Source organism: Anomalospiza imberbis, chromosome 19, assembly GCF_031753505.1.
Source record: "Anomalospiza imberbis isolate Cuckoo-Finch-1a 21T00152 chromosome 19, ASM3175350v1, whole genome shotgun sequence".
NCBI lineage: Eukaryota > Metazoa > Chordata > Aves > Passeriformes > Viduidae > Anomalospiza > Anomalospiza imberbis.
In genome coordinates, this window is record NC_089699.1 from 4,487,723 (window position 1) to 4,507,163 (window position 19,441).

Sequence of the window (19,441 nt, forward strand, 5' to 3'; positions counted from 1 at the left end):
TGGCAGCCCAGGGCAAGGATGACGGCTGTGAAATCCAGGGGTGTGGGAGCGTTTCCTGCAGATGTCCCTGAGGAAATCTCCCCTGGCTCCTGTACATTTGCCAGGCCCTGGACACCCCAGTCCCTGCAGACCCAGCCGTGTTTCCCACTCCTTGGGAAGTTTGCACTCCCCAGAGCTGTGGAGGCACTGCTGCCTCAATTTCCTCCCTCTCCAGAGATGTCCTGGAAAGCTCTGGTGTCCCTGGAGTCCCTGGCCCGTCCCCCTGAGCCCAGAGCAGCCCCCCAGCTCCTGGGGAAGGGGCAGAGCTGGGGCCTGGAGCCAAGGGCTGCAAACCCACTGCATTTCCCACCTCCCTCCTGCTCCATGCCCTGGCTCAGCCTGGTCCCAGGTCCTGTCCAAGCTGTCACTGCGAGCCATGGGCTCCTCCTCACTCTGTCACCTCATCCTGCCCCTCATGTCCCTCAGCAAAGGAGCTGCAGTCAGAACTTCCCTGGCTCCCGCTGCCCTCACTCCCTGTTTTGGTTAAAAAACCCCAAATCTGCTCTCCTTCTCACCAGGGTTAGGATTTCCTCCTTCCTTTGGGGCTCCTGCACGCCTGAGCAGCAGGGATCCAATTCAGAGAGCAGAAAAGAGGCACACACTCTCCTGCTGGAGCTGGGAAATCCCCCCGGGATCATCAAATCCAGCTCCTGCATCCTCGGCAGGAATGTTGTGCTGCACCAATGCAGGGAGGAGCAGGAAGGGAATATTCTGGGCACTACCAGAGGTGTGTCTGTTTGCCTCCAGGCAGAGGAGGTCCAGCTGCAAACCACCAGCTCCTTGGAGAACACTCAAGTCAACGCTTTCCTTTCAGAAAAAAATGAAAGAAAGAGATTTCAGCTTTCTGTGAAATTTCCAGCCCCTGCTCCAAAGCACAGAAGAGCTGGAATTATTCAAAGAATGAGTCTCCAGTGTTCCTTGTCTTATCAAAATGAGGCCTTTTGTCTCCAGCTCAGGCTCAGAAATAGCAGAATTGTGTGGAGGAAGCACAGCAGAACGCTTCAGCCTCTGCCAGAAGCCTGAGGTGGAAAATTTCAGCCCAAAGATCCAAGTGTGGCACAGGAGGAGGGAGCTGAGGGCCGGGCTGTGCGATGGGAAGCTCTGAAATTTCCAGTCTTCCTGGTGTCCCTGGGAATATTGACATTTCCAGCTCAGGGCTTTGCTGGGTGGTGCAGGACCAGTGTCAGCAAGAGCCAGAGCCCCAAGGGAACAGTGTTGCCCTGATTTTTAAAAGTGTTAAGTTTTCTTTTATAGTTCTTTTGAAAGTTTTAAAGTTCTCATCAAACTTCTTTAGCCTTCTGGTAATGTTTACATATTTGAGATTCAGAGTTCTCACACAATGTCATGTATAAATAGAATAATTTACATATTTCTCTGCGGGTGGAGAGAAATGATTGATTGATCTTTGGACCAGTGTGGCTGGAGAGGTGGTAATTCCATCCTCCAACCCACGGTCGCCTTTAGAATTCTAGAAATACCAGATGTGTGAATAAAACTGGGTCTTTTTTGAAGTTACCAAGCTTCTGTGTACTCATTTAGTGTGCAATAGCAACAAACAGCATCCCCAGGCTGGGCTCTGCGCTGTGCCAGGGAGGGCCTGGGCAGCCCCAGTGCCCCGAGCACCCAGCCATGCCAGCAGGGCTGGCAGGAGGGCTGCCAGCGCCTCTGCACGGAGCATTTGTCACCCAGCCCTGCCCAGCCCGGCCCTGCTCGCTACCAGAGAGGAAATGCTGCCTCTGGGATGGAAAGCGGAAGGGAAATGATATTTCTTCATCCATTGTGCATTGCTAATCGCTGGAGAGAGCTCCCATTTATAACCCAGAACCCCAACAGAAATGGCCCAGCCCATTTCTAATTCTCCTGGGCACTGATCGCTGCTTCTCCCAGACTTTTCTGAGGATGACAACGGAGCTAAAACCTGGCACAAAGCACCTGCCACTGCCCCCAGCCCCAGTGGAGCCCTGCCTGATGGGCTGAGCCTTTATCCCGAGCCCTTTGGGAGGCAAACACGGGCTGGAAGTGAGGGAAAGTGAGCTTTGATCCAGGCATTCCCCTCACTGCTCTCCATGAACAGCAGGAAATGTCCCTGACACGAGGAGAAGGCAATGTTCCTCACACGAGGAGAGGGAAATGTCCCTGACACGAGGAGAAGGCAATGTTCCTCACACGAGGAGAGGGAGATGTCCCTGACACGAGGAGAAGGAAATGTTCCTCACACGAGGAGAAGGAAATGTCCCTGACACGAGGAGAAGGAAATGTTCTTCACACGAGGAGAAGGAAATGTTCTTCACACGAGGAGAAGGAAATGTTCCTCACACGAGGAGAAGGAAATGTCCCTGACACGAGGAGAAGGAAATGTTCCTCACACGAGGAGAGGGAAATGTTCTTCACACAAGGAGAAGGAAATGTCCTTCACACAGAGAGAAGGAAATGTCTCTCATAGGAAGAGCAGGAAATATCTCTCTCACGAGGAGAAGGAAATATCCTTGACATGAGGAGCAGGAAATGTCCCTGACACGAGGAGAAGGAAATGTCCCTGACACGAGGAGAAGGAAATGTCCCTGACACGAGGAGCAGGAAATGTCCCTGACCCGAGGAGAAGGAAATGTCCCTCACATGAAGAAAGGACATGTCCCTCACATGACAAAAGGACACGTCCCTGACATGACGAAAGGACACGTCCCTGACATGAGGAGCAGGACACGTCCCTGACATGACGACAGGACACGTCCCTGACATGAGGAGCAGGACACGTCCCTGACATGACGACAGGACACGTCCCTGACATGAGGAGCAGGACACGTCCCTGACATGACGAAAGGACACGTCCCTGACATGAGGAGCAGGACATGTCCCTGACATGACGACAGGACACGTCCCTGACATGACGACAGGACACGTCCCTGACATGACGACAGGACACGTCCCTGACATGACGACAGGACATGTCCCTGACATGACGACAGGACACGTCCCTCCCTCTGTGCCCGCGCAGAGCCCCGGCAGGGCACGCTCCCGTTCTGGCTGCCTGGCAGCGCAGCTGCTGATGTGGAAATGCTCTGCCTGGCTGCTCGGGCAGGGACTCAGTCACCCACGAGTGACAGTGCCCAGGGCAGGCTGGCACATGGGCACGGGGCTGGCAGATGTGGCCAGCACCTTGGCGTGGTGGCTGCAGGAGCTCTGAGCACCCTCATGGCTTGGGGTGACAGGAGCCATCCTCTTTGCTTGGAACGTGACAGGAGCGTTGGGAAAGTGGCACTGTACTGGTGTTGTGATTTTTGATGGGGAAGAATGATGTGTAGAATTTTAATGATTTTAGAAGGTTAATTAATTATTGTATTATTAAATAATTAAAATAAATTAAAACAAAAATTAAAATTAAATTTATAAAATTAAATTTAATTAAATTTATAAAATTAAATTTTATTAATTTAAATTAAATTCAATAAATTAAATTTATAAAATTAAAATAATTTTTAAAATTAAAAGAAATTAATTTTTATTATTAAATAAAATAATTTTATTTAATAATAAAGTTTATTATATTATATTATATTATATTATATTATATTATATTATATTAATAAGAACTATTATTAACTAATTAATTAGAAGAACTCATTACTCTGTTGAGAGTCTCGATATAGTTGTGGATTTAATTGGTTTATTAATTTAAACAACTATCACTAGAATTTAATGAAGTAATTAGTTTGGGTAAATAATTTTTATCCTATATTTTATATGGGTATAAATACAGGAACAGTGAATGAGATAAGGACTATTTTGATAATTTTTTCTGTGCTTCTCCAGAAAAAGCCTGAGAGAGAGAATTGTCTCTCTGTCCAGAGAATGTGAATGCCACAGCACCGTACACAAAGGAGCAAAGAAGGAAAAATCCAGGCAAGCTAGAAGTTAAAAAAGGGTATTTTCTTCATGGATAATTGCTAAATTGACATTTTTAATCCCAGTGAGACACAAGCCACTGTTCTGGTGTCCTTCCAGAAACAGGATCTGTTCTTCTGTGCCCTCCTGCACTGAGAATTCCTACCCACCATCGTGCTTAGTGCCTGGAAAAGCCAGGAAAAATGGGTGAATCCCTGGCTGCAGCCTTTGGTGAAGCCTGGACAGCCACAGCCCAGCCAGGAACAGGTTAAAGTCTGTGCAGCTGGTGGAATTCAGAGTAAATCCTTTGTGTAAGCAAACAAGGTCTGGCAAATCCAGGTTCCTCCTGTGTGTTCTTAAATGATCCTTTAAGAGTTAAACAAAAGAGTGACTGGTGCCTTTTAAACACGAGTGACCTTTCTCGTGGTTCTTCTTCCCAGGTAAGTGTATTTTCATGTCGCTTTAAAGTCTTTAAGGTTTAGGAAGTGAATATTTGGAGTGTGGGGTTTTAAAATACCTGATGAGCAAAACTCCAATATTGACCAGAGGCTGGATTAGCTCAGGCTGGGATTCCTTTGCTTGCTCCCAAAGCTGTGCAGGCTCCAGCTCCTTGGAATGCACACCCAGAGCACATCCCAAGCCAGGGGCACCAGGAGGGAGCCCCTGGTCCTCCCCTGCAGGGCACGAGGCCCCCCTGAGCTGCTGCTGTGGGGCTTTTCATAGAACATAAATCCCAGAGTGGGTTGGCTGGGAAGGGACATTCAAGATTGTCCTTAAAGCCATGGGCAGGGACACCTCCCACTGTCCCAGGCTGCTCCAAGCCCCAGTGCCCAACCCTGCTGTCCTGCTGAGCCTGGAGAGGCTCCAGGGCACCTGGATCAGCCTGCCACCAGGAGATGAAAGGCACGGAGTGTGAGAAGCTCCAGATAGGAGGGATGGAGAGGGAACAAACACCGGGGAGCTTTAGCAGGAAGGGAAGCAGTAATCCCTTGGCTGCTTGACAGGAAGCTGCCAGCTCTGCAGCAAGCCATGTCTCCAGCCTGCAGAGTTGGATAGGATTGTCCCAACTAGCCAGGTTTCCGTCAGAAAATTCCCATTTCTCTGCCCTCTGGAAGAACAAGAGCCCAGACTCTCCTTGTAGGGGAAGAGCTGTTGCATGGCCCAGGGAGGTGAGCTCTGGGGTGCAGCAGATGCCTTTAAAGGAACAAATATTTCTGGGTCTGCCGGTGCCACTTGGTCAGTGTCGGTCGGTACCGGTCCGAGTGGGTCGGTCCCGGTTCGGGTCAGTCCCGGTCGGTCCCGCTCGGTCCCGGCCAGTGCCGGGTGGTCGGTCCCGGTCGGTCCCGGTCGGTCCCGTTCGGTTCCGTTCGGTCTCGGTCGGTGCCGCGGCCGGTGCGTTACTGCCCCCTAGCGGTACTGGCCGCGGGCCGCCGCCTCCGGGCGCTGCTCCGGGACCGCCGATCCCATCCCTGATCCCCGCCATCCCCCCTGATCCCATCCCTGATCCCATCCCTGATCCCATCCCTGATCCCAGCCATCACCCCTGATCCCATCCCTGATCCCAGCCATCACCCCTGATCCCACCCGATCCCATCCCTGATCCCAGCCATCACCCCTGATCCCATCCCTGATCCCCGCCATCCCCCCTGATCCCATCCCTGATCCCAGCCATCACCCCTGATCCCATCCCTGATCCCATCCCTGATCCCATCCCTGATCCCAGCCATCACCCCTGATCCCATCCCTGATCCCAGCCATCACCCCTGATCCCACCCGATCCCATCCCTGATCCCAGACATCACCCCTGATCCCATCCCTGATCCCAGCCATCACCCCTGATCCCATCCCTGATCCCATCCCTGATCCCAGCCATCACCCCTGATCCCACCCGATCCCATCCCTGATCCCAGCCATCACCCCTGATCCCATCCCTGATCCCATCCCTGATCCCAGCCATCACCCCTGATCCCATCCCTGATCCCAACCATCACCCCCGATCCCACTCTATTTCACCCCAGTCCAATCCCCTATCCCTACTAACCCCACCTGGTCCCATCCCACTCTGATCCCAACCAATCCCATTCCCATCCCAGCCACTTGCACCCACTCCCATCCTGCTGCCACCTGCTCCCTCCCGATCTCTCCCACTCCCACACAATTTCTCCTGATCCCATCCCACTATCATATGTTTCACTCTGCTCCCATCCCATCCCATCCCATCCCATCCCATCCCATCCCATCCCATCCCATCCCATCCCATCCAATCCCACCCAAAGTCATCCTGCTCCCTGCCTCTCCCATCTGCAATCTGCATTGTTTTCCTTCCTCCCGCTCCCAGGCCTGACAGTGAAAGGTTTGTGGAGGGGGAAGGAGGACCAGATCCATGCTGGGATTCATCCCTGGAGCAGAGCAGCTCTGCTGCTCCGGCTGTACCAGAATCTGCCCCCATCACCATTTTTTCCCTCTCCAAAGAGGAAATTAGGGAACAGCACCATTGGCTGGCCCTGCCCCTCCAAGTGACAGCCACAGTGCAGTGGGAACAAGGATTCCCACCCAGACAGGACTGGGAGAGGAGAAATTTCCCGTATTTGGGAAATAACAGCTGAGCCAGGTTTCCAGCAGGGCATCAGGAATTCAGACTGCGATTTTCCTCCTCAAACTTGTCTGCTGAGAGAGATGGGAAAGGATCAGGACAATAAGTTTCATTGAGGAGCAAGTGCTTCCTGGGATGAATGCATTCTGCAGGGATCCAGCGTGCTGCCAGCAGCTGGATGTGCTGCAGAGCCTGCTGAGAGCGGATGGGAGCGGTAAGGACCGGGAATACAGTGATGCTGGAAGCAGCCTTCCTGTCAGGAGAGGCCCTCCCAGACAGAAACGAATGGGGAATGTTAAAATATACAGAGAAATCAAGCAGGAACCAGGAGGGGGTAGAAAATAGATCATGGAGCTCTGGAGGAACAGCTGGAGTAAATTAAGGCAGGTAATTGGAGCAGGATAAGGTGGGTGAGCAGCAAGGCTGGAAGCAGCTATTCTTAGTGCAGGCATTTACTCATCAGCACATGGAATCCTGCTCCCTGGCCTGGGAGTGGTTTTGTCACTTGGCTGGACCCACTCGTTATTCCAATCCTGTGGTGACATGTGTCCAGAGGTGTCCAGAGCCTGTGGTGACACCTGTCTGGAGCTTGTGGTGACACCTGTCCCGAGCCTCTGGGGACACCTGTCCAGAGCCTGTGGGGACACATGTCTGGAGGTGTCCGAAGCCTCTGGTGACACCTGTCCGGAGGTGTCCTGGGGGGTGCAGGGAAGGGGACTGCAGCTCTCCCGGCTCAGGGGAGGGGACAATCCCACTGGGATGCTGTGCCCCGGGGGAATGGTTTGGCCTTGCTTTGGAGCCCAGAGAAGCAGGGGTTGATCCTTTTTTTACTGCGTGTGGTTCAGCTTCTGTTGGATTTCCCAGGAGCTGCCAAGGACAACATCATCACCTGGGGACAGCCACCTTGGCACAGCTGCTGAGAGCCAGGGTGTCCCCCACAGGGCCAGAATCCTCAGGCAGGGCTGAGGGGGAGCTGGGGAACCTTCCCCTGAGCAGGAGCAGCCACCACCCCTCCTGCCAGGGCCTGGGGTGTCCCCACGCGTGGGGCCCTGCTGTCCCCAGGTCATGCTGAGGAAGCAGCACTGGCTGTTGGCAGCCGAGCTTCGTGGTGGCAGCAACTTTTCTGAATGTTTCCCAGTGCTGGGAGGGACAGCCTGGGTGGGTTTTTCCGAGGGGGAATGGCTCATTCCCATCTCCAGGCCGTGGCAGGGGTGTAACAGCTCGTTCCCATCTCCCTGGTGCTCGTTCTTGTGGCTGCACTGAGGATTTGTTGTTTGAGCTCAAAACATCCCTGTCAGTGTCTGTAACAAAATTCATGGGTTTCATTCCTCCAAGAGAAGCCACTGACTCAGAGGTAACAACCACTTAGGCCAGTTAAGTCTCCTCCATTTGATCTAAAATATCAATTAATACAAACGATTGGAATGAAATAACCGTGCTCCAAACCCTTCTTATCCCTCAGCTGTAGAAGAAAATCCCGGCAAACAATTTCGAGTAAATACCTTCATTAAACACTGAAGGGAGGCGGCCGGGATTACAACACGTCTGTAAACAAGGGAACAAACAGGCTGATCTAATCTCACAAAAGAACAAAGCAAGTGTCGAGGGGACGGGGCTGTGTGCGACTATTAAAGGGCTGATAAGTAAATAATAACGGCAAGGACTAATTAATGGCTGAATATCCAGGGCTGGCAATGGGGGCTACTGGGGGCTAAGCCATATTTTGTAAGGCCTTTCTCTGATAATATCTTTACTTAGAGTGGAAAACTGACCCGGCCTTGTCTCCCCCGTGCCCCTTTCCCCCCAGGCAGAGCTGTGCGGGCAGCAGCAGCAGCGTGGATGTGCTCCCACACACCTGCCCCTCTCCATGTGTCCCTGCAGCCCAGAGGGCCAGCAGCTGTGACACAGCGCTGGGGACAGGCTGCTGGCACGCAGCTGCCGGCAAATGGATTCCATCAATCAAATTTCTACCTCTGCTGCGCCCCAGAGCGTCCCTGGGAATTTAAGGCATCTCCTTAAAATGTAAATGGGAAAATGAATGCAGGAGGGCAGGGAATGAGGCTGGGGCTGGTGGGGAAAGGGTGGAGCAGAAAGAGTGTCCTGGCAGTTTAAGGGAGGACTTTAAACATCTATGGTTTTGGTTGTTTTGCTGGAGAAAAATGAAGATCTAGAGACCATCATTATCCTGGGGTTAGTAAAGCTAGAAAAGACCTATTGCTTGTGCATCCTGAAAAATCCAGCTGGTTATTTTTGGGGGTGGGAAGAGAGCTTCGTGCTTGCTCTTCCGAGAAGAGCAGAAACACATTGCCTGTGCTGATGGCATTTTGTCCCTGGAACTCATCCCACAGTTGATCACTCCATCACAGCAAAGATTTACTCCAATAGCTTTTGTGTTTTATAACATTTACCTACAGTCTCGCTCTGCTTGCTGAAAACTCCAGGAGTGGGCAGTGTCCCTCAGCACGGCCTCAGGAGCTCTGCTGCTCTCCCTGGAAAGGGATTTGTCAGCAGAGGTCAAAGCTTTTATTCCTGCAGGTGACAGAGTAGAAACGGGGGGGAAACAGGGGAATCAGGCCTGGGGGAGAAGGAGCCTTTAACTGCTCTGTCCTGGGGCACCGGGTTTGTCAGGCCTGGCATTGCCTGGCACTGACACCTGAGATGCAAAGCTGAGCTCACCTGGGCCAGGGTTTGTGTGAGGGGCTCTTGTCCCCAGCCCCTGTCTGCTCCCACCAAGGAGCACTCCCAGTGCAGGGAAATGCTCCTCCAAAGAGCTCAGTGAAGGTGATGTGTGCTACCTGGGAGTCTCCTGTGGGTTAACGCTGCTCAGAGAGGGAGGGCAGGGCCAGCAGGGCACAGGGACTGAACCCAGAACCACAGAATTCACAGAATCACTGGGTTGGGAGAGACCTCCAAGACCATCGAGTCCAGCCCAGCCTCAACACCTCAACTCAATCCTTGCACCCAGTGCCACATCCAGTCTGTTTTAAACACACCCAGGGATGGTGACTCCACCACCTCCCTGGGCAGCCATGCCAGAACTCGATCACCTTTCTGTAAAAAACTTTTTCCTAATATCCAACCTGTATTTCCCTTGGTGCAGCTGAAGGCTGTGTCCTCTGGTTCTATCAGAGCCACTGAGCTGAGCCCAGAGTGGGGCAAAAAGGCCTGGGGACCCCTGGGTGAAGATCTCCAGGGGGAAGATCTTCAGCTCTCTGGGAAAAGGGGTCCCAACAGGGCTCTCAGGTGGTTCCTGCCCCTTTGAAAACCTCGATGTCCCTTCATGTCACAGGAGGAAAGGAATCCTGCAAACTCCTGGATGTGCCTCTCCTGCCTCTGGAGCACAAAATCCCCTGGGCCCAACAAAATCCTGGGAGTTTTCTACATAACACAGCTGCAGTTCTTAGGGAAAGCGAAGGAGAGCAGGGATCCACAGCTCCTCACATGCCTGCAGGCTCCAGGCTGAGCTTCAGAGATCTCCTCAGACAGGAGCTGCATCAGTGCCTGAGAGTGTTCCTCAGGGTAGATTTGTCTGACAGCCTTTTAAACCTGTCTATATTTCTTGGGCAACGAGCTCCCCACCAACACAGTGTTCAATAAATGCTCCTCTTTGGAGCCTGCCATGCTTAGGTGGTTTTGTTTTCCTGCTGGCTCTGCATGACAGAGCAAACCTCAGGGCACCTCGGAAAATGTCTGTGCAAAGCACTCACTTTTCTCCTGATGGATTCCCTTGGTCCTGGGGGTTAAGAGGTGGTGGGGAGAAACCTGAGCTGCTGTTGGACAGTCAGGGGTGGTATCTCACTCCTCACTGGCAGCAGGACCCTTCCAGAGCATCAGCTGGAGCCTCATCTCATCTCATCTCATCTCATCTCATCTCATCTCAACTCATCTCATCTCAACTCATCTCTTCTCATCTCATCTCAATCTCACCCCACCCCTGCCACAGCCGGGACACCTCCCACTGTCCCAGGCTGCTCCCAGCCCCAGTGTCCAGCCTGGCCTTAGGCACTGCCAGGGATCCAGGGGCAGCCACAGCTGCTCTGGGAATTCCAGCCCAGCCAGGAATTCCCAATTCCCAACATCCCATCCATCCCTGCCCTCTGGCAGTGGGAGCCATTCCCTGTGTCCTGTCCCTCCATCCCTTGTCCCCAGTCCCTCTCCAGCTCTCCTGGAGCCCCTTCAGGTACTGGAAGGCCACAATAAGGTCACCCTGGAGCCTTCTTGTTCAACTTCCCTCTTGCTACAGGCCTGAGGATTTCAGTCAGGCTTTGTGCTACTTCTGAGCCCTCAGCACATGGAGCAGGAGGAGGAGGAGGAGGAGGAGGAGGACAGGCAGCTCCTCCTGCCCATCTGCAGGGACAGCAAACAGGGCTGCCCCCTGCCACATCCATGGATGTACAGGCCAAGGGATTTTCCAGCCTTCAGGGATTGCTCTGGCTTTCTTTCTGCCTTTTCTGTAATTGTATCAATGTGGGAAAAAATGTAAATAGGAATTTTAATAAAAGTATAGCAGTAAGCAGATCTAATCTCTAACCTTTTGAAATATGAAGAAGCTGCTTTATCTGCGAGGAAGCACAATCTCTCCCCAGCAGAGATGGGAATTTGTGGGAGTTAAATTAACTAAGGCAGTGCTCCCCTCTTGCTCGTTGAATGTAAACGAAGCATATTGAGGATTATTGCAAAGGGAGAATTAATAAAACAGAACGGGAAAGTTTCAGACCCAGACGTGTTTGCTAATCGTTTCCCAGGCACGGGGAGAGCAGCTTGTGGTCCCAGCACCTCCTTCCCTGCTTCCACGGAGAAACAGGAGAAATCCTGTGGAAGGCCTTGCAGCGGGAAGCAGGGAGCTGCTGGAGTGAGGAGTGCTTGCAATTCCATGCTTCCATCTGCACACGACTCTGCAAAGTGGGGGTCCTGGCCCCCCAGCTCTGAATTTGTGGGTGTCACTTGGTGTCCCCCACTTTACCCACGGTGGGCTGCTCGTGGGATGTGCCCGTGGATGGGCTTCAATGTCCCTTCCAACCCAAGCCATCCCATGATTTTATGATAATTTCTCCTGTAGTTGCCCAGTTTTCTGAAGAAGTTTGAAGTCCACAGGGCCAGAAGCCCTGACAGACCCTGCTCCTTGCCCAGTTGGCATGCTCCTTCCTCCTCTCCTGGGCCACTGTGCTGGCTGCAGGCAGCAGCAATTGGACTCCTGAAGTGCTCCTTTGTCTGCTCAGAGGAGTGAATTGGCAGCAGCACAAAGACCTAAGGAAAATAATTCCCATTAAGCCAGGGGCACCCTGCCTGAGCAGTGCCTGCCTCAGCCCCAGAGCCGTTCCTCCCACTGCCCCCTGCTCGGGACTTGTGATTGTTCGTGCCCATGGCAAGGATTGCCCTGGCCTGCCGTGCACACCGTGCTCCCATCCCACACTCTTTTCTCAATTGTGCAAGCCTGGGGTTCTGCTTTCTTTGGTCTCCCTCTCAGCCTTGAAAAATATCCTGATTTCAGAGAGCTCTCAGCTCTATTCAAAGGACTTTTGAATCCTCCCATTTTCCAGTCATTCACCTGGCCCGTGAGTGACTGGGAAGAGCTGGCTCATCCCTGGGGATTTTAGAAAAGGTATAAAATTCACCTGTAAAGAGAAACAGAGGCACTCAGGGAGCCTGGGAGCAGATGTGTCACTCTCTCTGAAATCCCTGTCATGCCTGAGGGACTCATCTGCTTTCTGGACAAATCTGCCTGCCTGGCACAGGGGCTGAGGGAGGGGCTGGCACCCGGCAGGAGCTCTCCTGGAAACCTCCTGTGTCTTTATCAGGCCATAGCATGAGCCCTGCACTTGGAATCCAGGAATTTCCTGAGCTGGGAGGGCCTCACCAGGATCCCCCAGCCCAGCCCCACCTGGGCATCCCTGGCTGTCCAAAGGCTCCTGGAGCTCTGGCAGCCTCGGGACCGTGCCCATTCCCTGGGGAGCCTGGGCAGTGCCAGCACCCTCTGGGGAAGAACCTTTCCCTGAAATCCATCCCCAAACTCCCCTGGCCCAGCTCCAGCCATTCCCTGGCTCCTGTCCCTGTCCCAGGGAGCTGCAGCCCCTCGGGAGCACTGGGGCTGTGATGGCATCGATGTCCCTCAGGCTGTGAGGGCATCGATGTCCCTCGGGCTGCCCAGCCAGGTGTGAGGCCAGCCCTGGGTGAGCTGTGAGAAGAGATCTGGGATCAAACATCTTCCAAGCTCTAGCAGGCTGCAAATGCACTCCTGTGTGGCCTTGAGCACAGGTTTCTGCTGCTAAATTAAAACATCCAGATAGAAGAGCCAGAGCCAATGGATGGGATGTGTGGAGGAAAGGAAAAGGTCTGTTCACGTCACCTCAAGGCTGGCTGGGCCTGAGCTGTCCCTGTGGCCTGGCCGAGGTGGGATGGACACAGGGATGGTCGGGCTGCAGAGCCTGGGAGCCCTCTGAGCGTCACATTGCTGGGCTCGGAGGCAGCACCAAATCAGTGCTAATTGCTCTCATCTCTGGTGTTATCACCTGCATGCAGCCCTGGCTGGTAATGACCGTGCAAGGTGTGGCTGTTCAGCCTGGCTCCTTCCATCTGCTCCTCTGCTGGCTCCTCCCGGCTCAGGCTGGGGCTGCAGGGCAATCTGGCTGGAAGAGTGGCTGCTGGCTGTGCCAGATCCCAGGAAAAACCAGCTCTGTGGGACACTGAAGGAGCAGCGCCTGGCTGGGAGCTGGGAGAGACGCCTGCCCTCGTGGCAGGGACAGGCTGTGCCGTGCTGCTGATGGAAGTGACAACAGGGACTCTAATGACACGGAAAAGAAAAGCTCCCACTGCTCTCCCTCCTGTGCACATGCAGCCAGATAAAGACAATTAACCCCTGACAGTCTGGGCAGGGCCCTGCACAGCCAGATGTCACCCTCAGGTGTGTGCTGCCCTGAGGGACCCTGGAGAAGCCCCAGACCTGCAGGCAAAGGTAGGAAGCCAAAGCAGATCAAATGATCTTTCCCAGCCTGGCAGGCCTGGAGGAGCCGTTGCACCGGAGAGCAGCGAAAGAGAAACCCACACTGAGGTCTCTTCAATCCCCCCTTTCTCCCTGCATCCCCAGGGGTGTCACAGTTTGCAGAGAATACTGGGAAGGTTTCCCTTGTGCTGGATTTTCTGTTAATATCAGGAAGGAGCCTGCAAGAAAAATGGAGAGATGATTTATAAGGCTGGACTTCCAGGCTTCAAACCAAAAAAAGGGGGAAATTAGGTTGGATATTAGGAAAAATTTAGGGTTTTGCAGAATTGCAGTGGTAAAAGCACTTTCTAAAGGCTTCTACATGAGCAGAGCTGGGTAAATAATGAGGAATTCCTCATTTGCTGTAGAAGTTTCTTTGTCTTCTGCTTCAGATGGCCCCATTTGAAGGGAGTGCATTGCTGATGTGCCTGGCCAACGCTGGGGACACCTCAGTGAAGTCCCTGCACCTCTCCCAGGAGTGCTGGTGGCACCTTTCCTGCACAAGCGGGCACCTTGTCTGCCCAGCTGGGCACAGCTCAGGTCTGTTCCTGGCCCCTGAGTGAGACAGAACAGGAGACAGGGACAGGTGACAGCAGCAGGACAGAGCTGTGACCATCGCTGCACTGGGCTGAGTGATGAGAACAGGGAGACAGAAACAAGAGTTCCCATGGGGAAAGAGAATCCCAGCTCCTCAAACTGTACAAAACCACAAAAACCATGGAATCCTCTCAGGCAGCAGAGAATAAACCAACCATGAAAAGCTGGTGAAATGCCCCTGTTTCGCTCCCGTTTCTTGCCCTGTCCTTTGAGGCAGCTGCTCGGAAGCTGCAGGAGAAGCTGACCACATCTGGCCCTGCCTGTGTGAGGCCCTGCCAGCCCTGTGCCTGCTTGCTCCCCTCGCATTTCCCTGCTTTCTGCTCAGTCTGTGCTGTACCTGGAGCAAGCAGCCTCCTGCCTGCACCAAACCCGGGACCCACCCATTCCTGATCAGGCAGGAAGAAATCCAGCTCCACAGAAATAATCCCCCAAACTCCTATTAGGAGCTTTTTGTAGCTACATTAATTTTAGACGAAAAATTAGGTCCGAAGTGCTGGGTTCATTTTAATGAAGATTGACGGTCACAACTGAATCCCCTGACGAGGAGGAATCAGCTTTCGAGCACATCAGACTCATTAGAAACTCCTCTCAAAGTCATCAGAGGCCGAGGAGGGGTGGCAGGACAAGGGGCTGGGGGGAGGGATGCTGGGGAGGAATTGGATTTCGGGACTTTCTGAACCTGCACTTCCCTTCCCTGCCTGCAGCCGCGGCAGCTCCGGCACGGAGATGAAAGCACCCGGCAGAGAAGATAAACAAGAAAACAGCTCTGGAACAGTCACGCTGCCAAGAACAACCTGGGGAGGATGGGACGGGAGATGAAAGAGAAAGTGCTGGAGGTTTTGGAGTGACTTCCAGGTGGGGATGGAGCTGTCACAGAGTCGCTGTCACACCGCTCCGCGGGCATGGGGGGAGTGCAGCTCGGGCATTTTCTCCCACAAGCATCTCAGCCTCTGTCCTTCCCTCCCACAGCCAGCAGCGCGGCTCCAAATCCCAGGAAAGTCCCAGAAATCCAGCGTTGCTCCTTAGGGACTCTTTCCTTCTTTTCACATTTGCTTCAGCTTCTTCTCTCCCGTATTTTGGCCGCAGGCAAGGCAGTGGGATTATACCGGGCATCCAGGGAAGCTCTGTCCTTCTTTAGCTTGTTCGGTGGCGGTGATAAATTAGCAGGAGGAGGCAGAGGCATCTGGGTGGGGTTTCATCGTCACCTCGGTGTGATAAAGCTGTGGTGGCATCAGAGGAGCACGTGGAGTCCAAGGCTCAGCCGGTTCAGGAGGCTGGGCAGGCACGGAGGAAAAGCCAATCTCAGCCCCCAAATATCCTGTGGGGCAGAAAACCTGACCCTCAGTTCTTCACCAGGCACTCTCTGTGCCCTTGTAATGTTTGGTGTAAGGCCAGAGGTCTGCCAGTTGTTTCTGTCTCAAAACCATCGGATCTTTTCCCCAAGGACTGCCTGCAGCAGGAAGCCTTGCCCACCTGGGAGAGGACGCTGGGTTTTTTGAGTGGCAGCTCCTCTCCGCTGAGCTGCCCTCACTGCAGAGACCCCAGTTCCTGTGTAGGTGTGCAGGGATCAGCCAGCTGAGGGAAGGACTCGGATTGTTCCATCTGGGTGCCTCCCACACTTTGCAAAGCCTTGGAGAAGCAGAGACAACCCAGATCTGAGGATGCTTTCTGTGGTGAATTTGATGAGGACATGTGGAAGGCCCACAGCGTTTGGAGATGGCCTCCCTACAGCAGTCAAATCTGCTTCACAACCTTTGGTGTCAGGGTTTGGTCACTCATAACAGGAGAATTATCCCCAAGGAGGGGCCAGAGGAGCTGGGCTCAGGGTATTGGGGTTCAGAGGGGTGCTTGCATTAAAGCAGCTCAGGCTCGCCCTGGGTGGCCACGATGGCCTTAGACTGCCTCCCTCTGCCTCGGGTTTGAGCCTGGCCTCAGGCACTGCGGAGGTCTGGGCACCCCATGGTGTGGATTCACCTGGGCACCTCCCTTAGGTCCAGTTCTCAGCAGCCATGGAAGGGTAACAGCTCTCCCTTCTGTGAGCAAAGAAGGGATTTTTGATTTCCCCGGGTGCTCCCCAGCACCAGAGCAGCTTTAGGTGGCAGAGCTAAAACTCTCTTTGCCAACCTCACAGTCCGTGGGCTCTCCGAAGAGAGTTCTCAAATGAGCTGTGGGCACTCACACCTTGGCAGCTTGAGGAAATGATTCCCACGGGGTGCAAGACAGGGGATTTTTAGGGGTGCTTCTCCCTTTCCATTTATCCCTTCCTCCTACACTGCTCTCCTGAAAATGGCCTGTCTGCAGATGCGGGGATCGCTTCAGTTCCCGTCTCCACGTGCTCCTCCTTGCTGGGATTCCTCGCTGTCCTCTGTGTGTCCTTACAGCTGGCAGCACCTTGGCTTCTTCAGGAAATGTTTGTAGAGGCTTTAGTCGGGTTTGCAGTGGGACACGGAGGAAGCACCAGGACTTTGAGGAAATTCTGCCTCGGTGGCCGTGGCTCACAGCAGTGAAATCTGCTGTGCCTGAAGGGATCTTGTTCAGAACAAACCTGTGGTGGCTGTGCCTGGGTCACTGGGCAGCCCGGGGCAGTGCCAGCCCAGCCCTGCAGCACCCCAGAGCTCTCCTGGAGTGGGAACAGCTGGAAGAAGTGGGGAGTGTATCAGGCTGGGGTGGGGGTGCTGCTCTCTCTCCACGCCGAGCACATCAGGGAGCAGGAACCAGGACTCAATCGGGGCAGGTGCACTTTCCCAGGAAGGCGCCACCAGCCCTGGGCTGGAGCAGCAGTCCCTGGGAGGCCTGGGAGGCTCGTCCCGTGCAGAGCTGGCAGGGCAGAGGGGCCAGCACGGCCTGGGGGCAGCATGGCCGGACAGCCCTGGGGACAACGTGTGCCCAGCGCCAGGCTGTGCTGCGGGCACTGCCCTGGGACAGCTACGGGGTCACACACATCTGTAGGGACCACATCCCTGCCGATCCCCACAGGGACCACAGGTTCGGAACAGGTATGGGGTCCACACCCCACACACTCCTTTAGGGACCACATCCCTGCCCATCCCTGCCAGGACAACCTCAGACCGCCAGGCACAGGTCCAGTGGCCACATCCCTGCCAGGACCACACCCCCGAGGACAGGCACAGGGTCCTCACTCCACACACACCTTTAGGGACCACATCCCCGGGGACAGGTCCAGTGGCCACTCACCGCATCCCTGCCAGGACCACCTCAGGCCACCAGGGACAGGTAGAGTGGCACTCACCACATCCCTGCCAGGACCACACCCCCGGGGAGAGGTCCAGTGGCCACTCACCGCATCCCTGCCAGGACCACATCCCGAGGGACGCGCGCAAGGTCCGCACCCCACACACACTTACACGTACCCCCCGCCCCGGGACCCTTCCCCGCGCCCCTCCGGAGCCCCCCGAGCGCCGGCGCTGCCCCGGGCGGGCGCTGCGGGCTGCGGGCGCGCCGCGGGTCGCGCTGCCCGGGCGGGCCGGCGGCGGTGCCGGGGTGCCGGCGGAGCGGCGCGGCGCGGTCCCGGTGATGTCAGGAGCGGCCCGGCAGCGGTGGGCGGTCCTTCCCCGGCTCCCGGCTCGGCTCGGCGCCCGCCCCTGCTCCGCGCCCGGCTCGGCTCCGCTCCGCTCCGCCCCCGGCTCGGCGAGGAGCGCGGGCAGCCCCGCGGCCCCGCTGCAGTCCCGCTCCGGCATGGTAAGGCCGTGGGCATGGGGCGGGCGGGCGGGGGCGGGCCGGGCTGCCCGGGGCGCGGCGCGCTCTCACCCTCTCCCCGTCTCTCGCAGCCCCTCGCCGGAGCAGCGCCGGGACCCCGCCGCCTCCAGCCGCGCTCCGCCGGGCTCCGCCGCTCGCCGCGCGCCGGCATGAAGCGCCCGGCGCCGGGCAGCCGCCGCTGAGGAGCCAGCGCGGCGGCAGCAGCGGGACCCCCGTCCGCACCCCCCGCCCCCGCCCCGCTCCATGGGGCAGCGCCGCGGCCGCTGAGCCCCCACCCCGCCCGCCGCGCCCCCCGCGCCGCGCCCCCCGCGCCGCGCCCCCGCCTCGCCCCTCGCCATGGGGCCGCGGCACCTGCTGCTGCCGCTGCTCCTGCTCTCCCTGCAGCTCCTGGCCCTGCTGCTGCTGCTGCCCGCGCAGGCGGCCGGGCCCCCCCGCGCCAAGGGCAACCGGACCCAGGGGGCGGCGGCGCCGCGCCGGACCCCCAAACCGGGCAAGGAGCTCCTGAACCAGACGCTGGCGGGCCCGGGGGCCGCCGCCCCCACGGCGCTGCCCGGGCGCGGCAAGGGCGCGGGGGGCGGCAAGGCAGCCCCCGGAGGCGGGGGCGGCGGCGGGGGCTCGGCCCCGGCGCACGAGACGTGCTGGGGGTACTACGACGTGAGCGGGCAGTGGGACAAGGAGTTCGAGTGCAACAACAGCCTCACGGGCTTCCGCTACTGCTGCGGCACCTGCTTCTACCGCTTCTGCTGCAACAAGCGCGCCGAGAAGCTCAACCAGAGCCTGTGCCGCAACTACAAGAGCCCCGAGTGGGCCCACCCCACCACGGCCAGCGGCGCCCTGCCCGCCGACGGCGGCGACGGCGGCGATGGGGACGCCAACAAGTACGACCCGGACAAGGACAGCACCAACGCCACCGTCTACATCTCGTGCGGGGCCATCGCCTTCGTGCTCATCGCCGGCGTCTTTGCCAAGGTGGCCTACGACAAGGCGCGGCGCCCGCCCCGGGAGATGAACATTCACAGGTGCGCTCCTTCCCCTGCTCCCCCTCAGCGAGCCTTGCCCCTTGGCAGAGTCTGCTCGAAGGTTTCCCAGTGCGCTGCTTAGCCAAGGGTCCTCCTTTCGAACGCCCAGCCAAGGGTTCCCCAGCTGTGCAGCCTGTCCGAGAGTTTCCCAATGCATGGCTCCTCCAGGGATTCCACCTTTGGACCTGCTGTCCAAGGGCTCCGTTTTTACACTGCTGTCCAGGGCTTCTCCTGCCGCACTCTCTGCCCGAGGAGTCTCCCTGTGAAGCACCCACTCGGGTCTCTGTGCTTTGCTCTGCCTCTCCATGAGTTTCCCCTGCCAACCCTTCCAAGGGTTTCCCCGGTGCCATGACTCTCTGACGGCTGTGCCGCCTGGCCAAACGCTTTCCCATTGTTCTGCCGCTTCGAGGGGTCCTCCCTTGAGTCATTTATCCAAGGGTTTCCCCCTTTGCGAGGGCTGTCCAAGGGTTCCCTCTTTGCACCATCCACCAAAGGGCTTTTCCCTTTCCATCCTCTGCCCAGGAGTTCCTCCTTCCCACGGTCCGACCAGGGCCACCCGCACCCCTCTGGCCATCCCACTGCTCACCCCGGGGCCGGTCCTGGTGCCCCGTGGCT

The 19,441-nt window shown here is 56.1% G+C and overlaps 1 protein-coding gene across 2 annotated transcripts in view; it reads left to right on the forward strand.

Annotated features, from left to right (window-relative positions):
- Window positions 1-17,638: 17,638 nt before the first annotated feature.
- The window catches only part of SHISA6 (shisa family member 6), a 159,076-nt gene continuing 157,273 nt past the window's right edge, over window positions 17,639-19,441 (forward strand). For both annotated transcript variants that reach the window (XM_068209282.1, XM_068209283.1), the window contains exons 1-2: window positions 17,639-17,789; window positions 17,879-18,826. In XM_068209282.1, coding sequence (XP_068065383.1) covers window positions 18,144-18,826 — 683 coding nt within the window. In that variant the 5' untranslated portion in view covers window positions 17,639-17,789; window positions 17,879-18,143. The remainder of the gene's footprint in view (window positions 17,790-17,878; window positions 18,827-19,441) is intronic.